Genomic DNA, 12,505 nt, shown 5'->3' on the forward strand with positions numbered 1-12,505 from the left:
CTGAATTAATCCATTCGGATGCTGCGCTCGTTCTCGCCGTCGTTGTCGTGTCGACCAATTCCACAGTAACCCCTCCCCCGACCTTGAGCATGTTTGACAGAGAGACAACGCCGCGTCGACCCGTTAATTTCATAGCTCGTCCTACCTGATGTCATGCTGTCGTACCCATCAGATGAAGGTGGAAGCACGGCCCACTAACGCCGTGGGCATGCCAACGCTATGTGGCTCTTCAGATCTGGCACACTATCACCCCCTCCAATCTTGTGTGACATTCCTGAGGTAACTCTGCTTATATGCATGTTTCCTCGACATGTCTGGAGGCTTCAAGCTCATGCTGCGCGCCGTTTTGTTGCCTCCGTTATGGCTCCGTTCTCTGTGGTCGCCATGTCGACATCGAATGGAACCACCTAGACATCTATGTCGCGGCTGAAAATCATGTTCTTAACCATGCTTAGCCTCTATAGCAGTGATGCCCTTCTAAGAAGAGGTGACTAGTAGTAGCTGAGAAACAAACAGTCATGACTAAGCGGCGGTAGAGAACATACAATGTCTACGTGGATGCAACAGGCAATCAATCAGTCTTAGTTAGACTCACAGTCTCCAAAGTCAAGGTCATCAGAATAAACAAAATGTGATTGAACACATGGATAGGCTCAGATTGTCGTTGGGGGAAAAATACCAAAAGAAAATGATCCGCTTTTCAAGTTGGACAGACGACCTGTAGACTGCAAGGAAGGCTATGGCATTTCATTGAAGTGAATCTCAGCCCTGTTCTGACAGAACAACAGTTTGACGTTGGTAAGACAGTATCGAGGGATACATATAGAAGAGCAAACACACGTCGATTTGAGTGTAGCTATGGCCGATCATGGCAGCCTGGTGCGCGTTCAGAACTGAAAATCAGGGTTGGGTCGAAACTTGGGACCCCTGAAACGGCCACCAGGAAAGGCCTCAAGGCTGATGCTTTCAGGCTACGAGGCTTGAGAACCAGAAGCCATACACTTTGTTAAGTTCAATTGCGTCTTCAAAGAGGTGCAGCGAATGTGAAAAAGCTCTGGCTGAAGTCATCAATTTCAAGCACCGAGGCCGTTTACGGCGCTCTGAGAGATCTTTTGAAAATGTATGCGCGATGCAAGCATCCGGTGTACAACCCAGAGATTTATCATTTAAGATAAGACGAAACGGCTGGTGAATTCTTCAACAGACTGGTACAGTTTCGATGGAATTTCAGCCTAGATGACTTCAGTGGACTGGAATTTATGATGAGCCAGGCAGACATATCCTGAGCGCCACCGCTCCATTGGTCCATCATCAACTCCACGTTATACGTCCCCTCAACGGCAACAGCTCTCAATTTTCTCACATTTTATTCCAATGTGAGATTTGAATGAGGACACATGGAAGCTTTCAATACTAGAACAAACAGCCTTTTACTCGGAGAAAGGTGGACGAGGTATACCCAATCACGACAAAAATTATCTGCAGGCTTCTATATAAACACAGCCTCACAGTCCATCTGGACGTGTACGGTCGCGCCACAATTGCGAGTTTGAAAAGAGTAAAGGACTTGAACTTTGTCAGCACACGAGGAAGAGAACCCTCCTATTTATACTCGCTATTTAAATGACCATGTTGACACTAGAGGAAAATAGATAACACGAGTTGTGAGGCTAGCTACTAACCTCTCACGCGATTGATGACCATACCTAGCTATAGTGGAATGCTACTCAATATTTGTCTGTAACGCAGTCGAGTGTGTATCCTAGCTTGTTGCTAGTTAGTATTTGGATTCTTCTAGCCCAAGGCGTTCGATGACTCCTACTGGTATTCTTGCTTGCTTGTGTCTTCCTGAAAGAGACCCAATGAGACATCTGGTTCCAACCAAGTTCGTATAGTCTACCAGCAGTGCCTAACCTATAGTCTATAGCGCGAAAGCGGTCTGGGGCCCGCCGCAGACCATCGTCCACTTGCTCGGCTACCACCGCTCAAACTTGGCCCAGGACGAGGATAAAGCACACTTGCACGAGTGCTAATCTTTTCTAGGTAGCAGATATAGATATTTAAGTCCAATTCCTTCAATTGATAAACGATCTTTCTCATGACATCACGCTCCAAAGCCGTACGATAACGCCTCGCCCAGCACATCGGCCACCATTCTACCTCCCAACAGACAAGCCCAGTCCTGAATCCGTTTGCTTTGAGTATATCATCACATTATCATCCACTATGAAGTTCCCGGCCCTACTAGTATTGAATGCCTCAATGCTCCTCTTTGCCAGCATCATTGGCACAGTTACTGCCGAACCAGTCTGCTGGCGGCGCGACGAATTGCTTGGATTCAATTGGAAAGTCTACATCGCGCCAGTGCCGCCTCAAGATATCGGAGATATATGTCATAAGTTCTGGGGAGGTCTCAAGCAATTTGTTCATTGCACTGTCTATACGCCCAATTCATGTGGACCATGGACCAACACCACATATGGCAACAACGAAGACGGCCTGGTCGCGAACTTCTGGACCAATATCTTGTGCAACGATGGCATGATGGAAGCTGCATTCTGGGAGGCGACAAAGAACCAATACGGTGCCATGACTTGCCGACATTAGTCGCAAGTAGCTGCTAGGTGGTGTGAGGATACGATGCGGACGGTGACCAAGAGTGGGATTGACACAGGACTAGGGCACTACCTTGGTCTTCATGTATTAAGACTGCCTGATAGCTATTGGATCTATAACTTTAATCTAAATTATATGTGCTCTACGTGTTCTGTCAAAAACAATGCACTACAGTCAATAGGACCTGGGTTGTCCACCGACTAACGAGTAGCAGTTACATGGGTTCTTTGACATCCGCAAGCCAATGATCCATCATAAAGAACGCCATACATATAGGTAACCAAAAACTTATCGCACTCTATAACGCGGAATGGCTTTTCATCAATAATGTCTTAGAAGATGAAAAATTTCTTAATTTATTGATGATGTTATTTAACGGTTGAATCGTCTTGACGCGGGTTCTACACAAATTCCTGATCAAATAGCTCGGACAACTCATCCTCCTCCTTTATTGCACCAATTCTTAATGGTGAAGCTGGCTTTCTCCAACATCTTACGGCTTATCAAATAACCTTGGCTGATCTTTGAATAGTAAGGAGCGATCGGCATGTATAATTCTGGTGGCTTCCTTTGACAATACAGATAACATGCCGTAACAAGTATTCGCGGGGCTTTTTTTTAGTTGAAAAATTGGTTTACCTGGAGCAGTGCACCATCCTCATACAGTAGGCGAGGCGGTGTGATCGAAGTGTATGGATATGGCCAATACAGCCGCGTGGTTCTCGCATTACCAATTTCATCTTTACAGCTACCGTAAATCAACCAGGACTGTAAATTTCCCATGCCTCATCAGCTCCTCACGACGCATCTGGAGTCCAACCAGGATCGGCAAGCTCAACTCCACTCGGGATGAACCCAGGAGCAACTGTTTGTAAGTTCAGCTAGATGGTCACAAAGGGGAGAAGGAAATGGCTACCTGTTGTCCCGACGAGTGTCCAGTCGCCAAGGCTCCTCGCCGACTGCCACTCGCTCTTTTGGATCGCCACCTGGGGGATCTGGTCGTCGAAGATATCCGGCCCAAGCGTCGTCCTCCTCAGGGGCTGGCCGTCATCAAAAGACAGGGACAAGACCAAGGGCGCGCCAGCGTAGTAGTGCCACACCTCAACAGCGTCCACGCGATGATAAATGGAATCTCCATCGCTGCCCTCGAGGAGGTAGTAGATAGCCGTGCTGGCGGAGCGGTTCAGGCAGGGGATACGATAGGGGTCCTCGAAGCTCTGGATGTAGTAGCCCTTCTCCTCGTTGGGGATGAGGTTTAGTTTCTCAATGACCTCCTGCGCCGTGCGCTTGTTGATGGACGGTGGCCGGTAGGTCCGTGGGCTTGCGGGGTCCGGCCTGCCGAGCACGGCATGGGGCAAGCCTATGAGCGCAAGAAGGCCGAACAAGACGAGGGAGTAACGCATTGAAGCCATGATGCTGACGGGCAATGTTTTCTGGATAGTTGTCAACACGATGTTCTCCATGTCCTGAAGCTATCGCGGGGAAAAGGCCTGATGACAAACCTGCTCTTGGACGTGGCTCAGTCGATGGCGAGGTGTGGAACAAGCGGGGAGGATTGTCGAACTCGCTTGTTGTGTTGTGCGAAAGTAGAGGCGATCCGCGACGTTATGGTCCCTGTTTGGCTGTTCTCGGGTTCAAAACTGGCGACGATGCACGTGGGCAGGCAGCTTTTGTAGCTGCCGGTGAGGCTGGGGAATATGACGGGACTACAAAAGGCCCCCTGCAATAACCCCTGTCTAAGCCAGAGGCTGATGGATGGTGTGAAAACGACGATCCAAGTCCAGCAATTGATTCCTAAAAATCAACATTTCGAAGGATTCTCCCTTGATCATAGTCCATATTGGCCCGCCAAGCAGATGCTCAAGCCTCACTGTCTCAGCCATACCATAGAAAGGAGTCTTAGCATGCCTCTCTGTACTTCTAGAAGCAGAAGAACATGGCAGATAGAAGCTATGTGAAACTTTCTCGAAAATCGAAGCTAATGATAAGACTTATGTAAAGCACAAGAATCAAGATGCATCTTGCATTCGCCCACGACCTTGTATAACATGGAAGACCCTCTGGGCCTGGCATCAAATGCATAATGCCCCGTGAAGCAGCTCCGGTACGACGGTGAGATTTCCTCAGGTCGCACCGTACCATACAGCGCCGTAAGCCCGCGTCTCAACCGAACCAGTAGCGACATGTCACAAATATCAGCCGTGGCTTCCGAAAACTTTACGCAGTGATGCAGACCCCATCGGGCTGTCGATCGGTGGTTGCTTCACCCAGGACGATTCAAAGCTGATTCTTAGAGTCTCTGCACCGCGGGAAGGAATCTCACCCTTCATGCTTTTCCCCATTACTTTTTCAGCCTCAAATCGCAAGAAGCAAATCTAACATGGCGAACACGCGCTCCGCAAAAGAGGTCATAGCTGCCTTGAACCTGGCCCCGCACCCGGAGAAGGGCTATTTCGTTGAGTCATTCCGAGATGCCCACCTCTCGTCCGACAGGCGGTCATATGGCACCTGTATCTACTACCTTCTTGAGGGCGAGACTGGCCTCTCGCACTGGCATCGTGTGCTAGACGCTACTGAGGTCTGGCACTATTACGCCGGCGCGCCACTGCAGCTTTCGCTGTCCTGGGACGATGGGAAGCCGGTGAGGGACGTGGTGTTGGGCAACGATCTCTGGAACGTGAGTGAGCATCCTTTCGTAGAGAATTGTCCTTTAATTACTAATAATTCCATGCTAACAATGAGCAGGGTCAGAGACCTCAAGTTGTTGTTGAGGTGGGGGAGTGGCAGCACGCGGTCAGCCTAGGGGAGTGGACGTTGGTGGGGTGCACTGTATCGCCGGCGTTTACAATGGAATCCTTCGAGATGGCCAAGGAGGGGTGGGAGCCCCGCGGAGCGGCCAGCTCCTGATGTGACAGGATTTTGAGCGTCAGCACCAACACGGCACATGCAGGAAATAACACGGATTCGGGGCTGACGGTTCTTGGCTGCGGGTTGCCGGCGCGTAGAAGAACGGGGTGTAAGCATCGTTTCCAGAACAGGCCCTAGGAAAATGCACTGCGAATTACAAATTACCCATGTTGAAGCAGATCATTTCTCTTCTGTCGAAAGCCATGCCTCATTCTGCTTCCACGCTTATCTCGCTTGTTCTTGGGATGGTGGGCATAGCTCGGAGAGATGGCTGCTGCGTTAATGCTGCATGTGCGACCTCTTGGAAGACCACACGCCACACCGTCTCTTTTGAATTCTACGCGATTAGTCCTTGGCGCCCTGAATTCTGTACTCAGAGCTCCCAAGCATACTTGATGGCCTACCAGGTATGGCATTACAAAGCGCGGCACTGCAAAGATCAAAATACTGGGTTTTGCATCTATTCTATGTAGCATCGCTCTCTTCCTTCAAAGCAAAGCGCGCTTCTTGATGCTACGTCCATTTGCACCAGGTATGTCCGTAAGCTGCCCTTCACCCACGAGCTGAAAATGTCGTGTTACCATTGGCTCTAGTTCTCAAATAGACTAGAGAGCTACTTTTGAGACGCCCAGGGAAGTTCGAAAAAGTCGGATATCCGAGACACCCACACACTGGAGTATTCAGTTATACACATGAGATTCTCGGTGGGCTGTGCTCTAGCTCTCACCTTGCTTCTTCATCCAACCAGAAACCATGGGCGACATTCCTGACATCAAAAAAGACCTCCCTATGGCAATGACGATGTCCGCATTCGCGGGCATCTCATGCTATATCGGGGTTGAAATCAACATCTCTCTCTTCATGCGTTTCAAGAGGAGGCGCGGGCTGTACTTTTGGTCGTGCGCACTATGTTCGTGGGGGGTCATCCTGCAGTCACTGTTCATCATACTAGCCGACTTTGGCGTGTGGACGGACTTGAAAGGATCGATCACCATGATATATCTCACCTGGCTGATCATGGTGGTGCCACAGAGCTGGGTCCTTTACTCGCGTCTCCATTTGATCATGTGAGCCCTCCTCGACCTTAAGCCCAATGCCATGGGTGGTGTCTGACAAGTTCATCAAGGCATAGGGACACTTGGCTCCGGTGGGTCATGGCCGTCTTGGTATTTGACTCTATCATCTTCTCGGTGCCAACCATTATCATGGGCATCCTTGCTGCAAGTCACCTCCTCTCTCAAGTCTTGATTGTCACAAGTGCTGACAGATTTACCCGTTTAGCAAGCCACCAACATAAATCCGAACCTTTTCCATGTCAACACTATTTGGGATCGCCTTCAGACAACAGTTTTTTTTGTCCAGGAAACCTCCTTGAGCATTTTGTATATCTGGCAAACACGCAAGTTCCTTCGCGACACTACTCTCCTCCAAAGTCCCATGCATTCTTCCTCCTCACAGGCTGCAATAGACAAGAGGCCCCTGCTATATCAACTCATTTATATTAATATCCTCATTATTGTGCTCGATATTGCCCTCCTTGGCATACAATACGCCAGTTTATTTTACCTGCAAGGAGCGTTCAAGCCATGCGTTTACGGCATCAAACTGAAAGTCGAATTCGTCATATTGAACCGCCTAATCAAGAGCCTAGAGTCGCGGCGTGAGCGCAGGACATACCGAAGCCACACGTTTGTCAACGCTGGCCGTGGATCGGCTGACTCGGGGAAGAAGAGCTGGTGGTCGAGACTGGCAGATTCGCCCAGCCAGCGAGACCGAGAACAACACTTTGGTTCAGGAGATGTCGGACTGGAAAACTTGGGAGGAGAGTCTTTGCATAGGCTGCACGGCCAAGGGAGTCAGGATCCAATCGTGAAAAGGCTAGGGGTAGAGGCAGCCGGGCTTGCAGAAGGAACTCACATTGCCCCTGTGCACTGGCAACATCAGGGAAGTGGGTGAGATAATTCATTTACCATTCTCGTGTACGTGGCGCACCGGATGAAGATTGGGATTGACCAAAATCGTATAGAGAAAAGCGACGATACAAGGGAAAGCTTCGGAAACCGATACCACTGACGCAGGGCTAAACTTAATCAATAAAAGATTTTTCAAGAAAGTCGCTGTTGTCCTGCCTCTGGATAAGCAGGGCGGGAGGAAGGGTAGTTACACAATCGAAGACCCACTATGCGTATGCTTTTCCACAATCTTCCAAAATTTTCGTGATTTTCAAACGGCATTCTCAACACGGATGGGTCAACTGATCATGAGTACATTAGCCGTGTCAAGTTTCACAAGGCTGTGCTCAGAAATGCAGCTCTCCCTACACACTATTATACGTCCATCGTTGGACAGTAATCTAGACCTGCCCTTGCTAGAGCCACTATTTATGGCAACAAACATACTCTCAAGATTGATTATGTTTTCAACGTTCCATGTCTTTAGCATTTTGCTTTGATTTGTTGAAGTCTACAATCGAATATCAAACTGCACTCAGCAGCCGAGGTGGAACAAGGCATGAAAGAGACCATTGAAGAATGAGAGCTCCTTGATCAAGTTGTTGGATTGTAATTTCAAAGGAGAGCATTGATACAGAGTCAGAGCCATAACTCTGGAGGAAGTGAGTGAAGAGCTTTCGCAATACTCGATATTAAGAAACCAGCAGGTAAAAGACAAAGGGGGACTCGATAGAGCAGAGAAATGTAGGGACTTGCCAAGCCAACAAGCTTATCGAAAAGAGAAACAAAAGAACATTATATCAAGCCCCCATCCACCGCTGCAAGTCAAAAAACTCAAAGTGCTTAACAAAAAAGGGAACGAGACTCTTAGGTTGACTCATTTTGTTGAATAATAAAGCTGCGTCTCTATCTTCTTTACGTTTGACTAGGAAGGGGCTATGGCTGTTGTAATATTTATATCTAATCACTTTTCTAAGGACATTGGCTGTACAAAACTCAATATCGTGACTAATATTACACGCCACATTTGGTTCTGATGCTCTGTGCTTTATAATTTGTAAGTTTCTCATCCTCCACGTCCTCCCTTCCATGAATGCATTGTCAAGCTCTAGGCTGTGTACCGCTGGGAGTACTCCTCTTTGCCTTTGTTCTTGTTCATTGATCATGTAGCGAGTGTCCTTCAGAGTTGTAGTGCGATACTGAACATTGCTGTCATGTGGCTGGCTACCACGAGAGCTTCTGGTGCTGTCCCTCTCGACTCATGTTCCAACATTCGTGAGCTTGTGGAGCAGCACACCTGTGCTCTAATGTGAATTATAACGGGGAGGTATACTTTATTATTGTTGTCTAAATTCAAGGTTTGGCTCATGCTATCACTTCCTTTTTGCTTTTTCTTACATTAGAAAAAAGACACCCCGGCTCAAAACATCCTTCGGTGCCCGAACTTGCCGGAAGAACCACGTACAAGTGGCTGTCCCTTACTATCATGCAACTAAAGACACCGGGGCAGCCCTTTCGGCTCACATCCGCAAATTCGAATCCAAGGACCAGCAGTTCCAGTAGAAAACTGGTAAACATGATTATCATGTAGAAGAAGAGTTTTCTGACTGACCTATGCCGCGCTCATCAGACGAATCGCCGCCTTACAAGCATAGCGGAGCTTGCCTAGCGTGAATCCTTCGGTTACATAGCCCCCCGAACTTCTGCCCGCTGGCAGTCCAGATGCATCCAGGCTGCAGCTTGTTTCCGCCTCAGCATATTTATATCTCTGCCTAAGGGGGTCGCTGAAATCTTGCACCTCCTCATGTATATGCGTGCCATCTTGGCCAATTCAGCATCAGCAACCAACCGATGTATGGCTCGTTTCAATGACGGTCTGGACTTATAACTTCATTTGACCGATATGGCGGCTGGGCCGCAACAAGCGAAGATGGATTGGCAGAGTCACTCTGTGCCATTGCTTAAATCTGACTCGAGAGAACCCGGCCGATCACCACTCCACCATGAGAAGAACAGCCCGAGCCTGGATTTCGAATTTTTACAAAGAGACAAAGCCCTTCCTCAGGTCGCAACATCAAGCTCCGGCGTACCTAGAATGACATGGCGACCTGTCTACCTTCGGACCCGGATTCTCGGTGCATTTTGTATGGTTTTTGCGCTCATGGTAGTAACGCTGGAGATCCTGATCCTAGTGTCAAACCGGAACAATGGTATTGCGTCCGGTGTACCTGGGGACCACTATCTCTGGACCTATGGACCAACAGCGTTGCTGACGGCGATTGCGGCCCTTTTCAGCAGAGTCGAGTACCAAAGCAAACTAATTGCACCATGGCAACGCATATCGAAACAGCCCGCTGCAGCCTACAAGTCGTTGCTACTTGACTACGTGTCCCAGTTTCAACCATTTGCGTTATACCGATCACTTAGAAACGGAGATTTCATGGTGTCGGCTGCTACTGCAGTCTCGATTCTGCTCAAGATAATGATCATACTGTCTACCGGCCTCGTCACCCTATCCCTAACCACGGTAGACGAAAAGGCAATTCCGATGGTCTTGCAGAACAATTTCCTGGATGACGATACATCTCTCAAAAGTGCCGGAACATTGCCAAGATACTTCATGGAAGGCCTGTTGAATGATACCGTGGACTACCCACCCGGCATCTCCGAAGACTTTGCATTTCAAACAGTCGAGAGCGGTCTCCCCACCACGGCTCAGATCCAAGTTACACTTGACGGGCTTACAAATTCCCTGGTGTGCGAGCTCGCTAGCTTGGAACTGAATGAGGCGAGGCAAGCAGGCTTTTACAATAGAATCGGCATGACGAACCTCACCATCACCGCTCCCAACTGTGAGATCGCTGGGGTAGAGATCCGTGGGCCTAACGACGCCGACGAGGACGAGCTCCCTTATTCACCCCTGTTTGGTCAATTCTCCGAAGTACAGTGCGACGGAACTACCGACGACGAGGGGAAACGTGTGTTAGTCTGGTTTGGTCAGATCGAGTGGTTCACCGACGATACGGTCAGTTCAAACTGTACTCGTCGCTGTTCCGGAAGCCAAACCCGTGGAAGGCTGCTCAATTCCATCCAACTGCTCTGCAAGCCGGCCTACGACATCAGCAAAGTCGACCTCGTCAAGAATGGCACCGAAACGCAAACCGTGGCGCTATCTCGCCCATCTACTACTCCAAATCGCACGCTCGACCACATCACTCCATGGAGTATCATGAGAGCACACTACGAATCGTTCGACAGCGACATCAGCGGCAGCAGCTGGCGAGAATCCTTCAAGCTTGGAGATGAAACTATTGACGTGGATCCATACACTCGAATTCTCCTTGATGGACAACTCCCAGCTGGCGCGAACACGTCCTCACTCTACAACCCAAATTTGCTTGAGGGAATGGCACAGGCTTATTACCGACAATTTGGAGCTATAATCGCGAGGCAATCTTTGATGCAAACCGGGCCAATCAACACAACTGGCTCGGCCCTTGTCTTGAGAAATCGACTGATGGTACGGAGCTGGTCCGGCCAGTGGATGGCTGGACTCGCTGCTGTTTGTCTCTTATTCACACTGATGACAGTCCTGATGGCTCCAAAGCATGGGATACTGCCATGCAGCCCCAATGCCCTTTCTGGTGTTTCTGCCCTTGTTTCACACAGCCCAGAACTCTTGATCATGCTGCGTGATGCGGGAGATGCCGACTCGAAGGCTCTGTCTCGGGCATTGGAATCGATGACTTTTCAATCCGGCTTCGTTCACACCACATTTTCCAGGCCGCCGCAGTTCGCCATACAGAACACTGCTGACATCGATGCGGACAAAGAAACTCAGCCTTTCCAACAGAGCCGATCATCTCATTCCCATCCTAGACTGCTTCATCCTTGGACACGGCTAATTTTATGTGTGGTCCTTTTCGCCGTCGTTGCCGCCTTGGAGGTCACTCTGCACGAGTCCAAGAGCAAGGACGGCCTTGGAGATGTTGGGAACGACACATACATCCACTACTTGTGGACCACCATGCCCGCTCTTCTGCTCGAAGGCCTCGTGTTGATAATATCCTCAATGGACTTTAATATACGGTCTTTAGCACCGTACATTATCCTCAACAACGTTGTCACCATAGACGTCTTCATGAATTTGGAACTTTTGGACATGTCCACCCCCTGGGCAATGTACAAAGAAGCCGGACTTCGTAGCTTTGGGGCCTTAGCAACGACGACCACGCTGCTTGTTGCATCATTCTTCACCATTTTCTCCAGTTCACTCTTCCAGGCAACCTCACTCCCGGAAACCAGCTCCATCGCACTTGAGATGCAGAACTTCTTCGCGAACGACTCTATCGACAATGGTGACTTTTCGCAAAGCGGTGTAATTTCATCACTAATCCTCGAGGGCAACTTGACGTACCCGAAGTTCACTTACGAGGACCTGGTTTTCCCGCAAATGCTACCTGTACCATCGACGCCCGACGACTCGATATCAAATACATCATCGCTATCAATCAATACGCGGGTACCAGCTGTAAGGACCAACTTAACGTGCCGCATGTACGATTCGTCCAGTATTCGCACCAATCTTACCCTCATAGACCCGTATAGTGACATATACCATAATCCTCTTGGGATAATCGTCGAGGGTGAAACGTGCAATTTGGCGCCCGAGGCGGAGTTTGCAAAGTACAATGTCTTCATCAACACAAGGTCCAATGCATCGTACTTCGGCATAGGGAGTGACCTTGATGCAACGGTCACATCCTGCAGCGACTATTTCTACACATGGGGGCGACTTGACTACGAAGCTAATCCCCAAGTCCAGCACATTGCAGCCATCAGCTGCAACGAGACCTTCAAGGTCGTCGACGTGGACGTCGAATTCGCCGGCGCGGAGCTCGTGATCGACCCACAACGCCCGCCCAGACCCCTCGAGGACACGGTGCGCAACTCAACCGTGTCCTCAAACAGGTCATCCTCATTATACTACCACATCCCCAGCCTCGCAAGCACCGAGATTTTCAGCAATT

General features: G+C 49.3%; 4 protein-coding genes across 4 annotated transcripts; 3 read left to right on the forward strand and 1 right to left on the reverse strand.

Moving 5' to 3' along the window:
• Positions 1–2,226: 2,226 nt before the first annotated feature.
• On the forward strand, positions 2,227–2,607 carry J7T55_007172 (uncharacterized protein; the record flags this gene model as incomplete). The annotated part of the gene is made up of 1 exon (XM_053133874.1): positions 2,227–2,607. The coding sequence occupies one exon, from the start codon at positions 2,227–2,229 to the stop codon at positions 2,605–2,607; it is 381 nt and encodes a 126-aa protein (XP_052988217.1).
• Positions 2,608–3,413: 806 nt separating this feature from the next.
• On the reverse strand, positions 3,414–4,028 carry J7T55_007173 (uncharacterized protein; the record flags this gene model as incomplete). The annotated part of the gene is made up of 2 exons (XM_053133875.1): positions 3,414–3,481; positions 3,533–4,028. 2 exons carry the CDS (start codon positions 4,026–4,028, stop codon positions 3,414–3,416), a joined length of 564 nt encoding a protein of 187 aa, XP_052988218.1.
• Positions 4,029–4,996: 968 nt separating this feature from the next.
• On the forward strand, positions 4,997–5,523 carry J7T55_007174 (uncharacterized protein; the record flags this gene model as incomplete). Its single annotated transcript, XM_053133876.1, has 2 exons — positions 4,997–5,293; positions 5,362–5,523. The coding sequence occupies 2 exons, from the start codon at positions 4,997–4,999 to the stop codon at positions 5,521–5,523; spliced, it is 459 nt and encodes a 152-aa protein (XP_052988219.1).
• A 753-nt stretch (positions 5,524–6,276) lies between these two features.
• Positions 6,277–7,607, forward strand: J7T55_007175 (uncharacterized protein; the record flags this gene model as incomplete). The annotated part of the gene is made up of 4 exons (XM_053133878.1): positions 6,277–6,590; positions 6,656–6,764; positions 6,982–7,475; positions 7,550–7,607. The coding sequence occupies 4 exons, from the start codon at positions 6,277–6,279 to the stop codon at positions 7,605–7,607; spliced, it is 975 nt and encodes a 324-aa protein (XP_052988220.1).
• Between the last annotated feature and the right edge of the window lie 4,898 nt (positions 7,608–12,505).

The sequence above is a fragment of the Diaporthe amygdali genome (genome assembly GCF_026229845.1).
Source record: "Diaporthe amygdali strain CAA958 chromosome Unknown NODE_40_length_369474_cov_65_526704, whole genome shotgun sequence".
Lineage (NCBI taxonomy): Eukaryota > Fungi > Ascomycota > Sordariomycetes > Diaporthales > Diaporthaceae > Diaporthe > Diaporthe amygdali.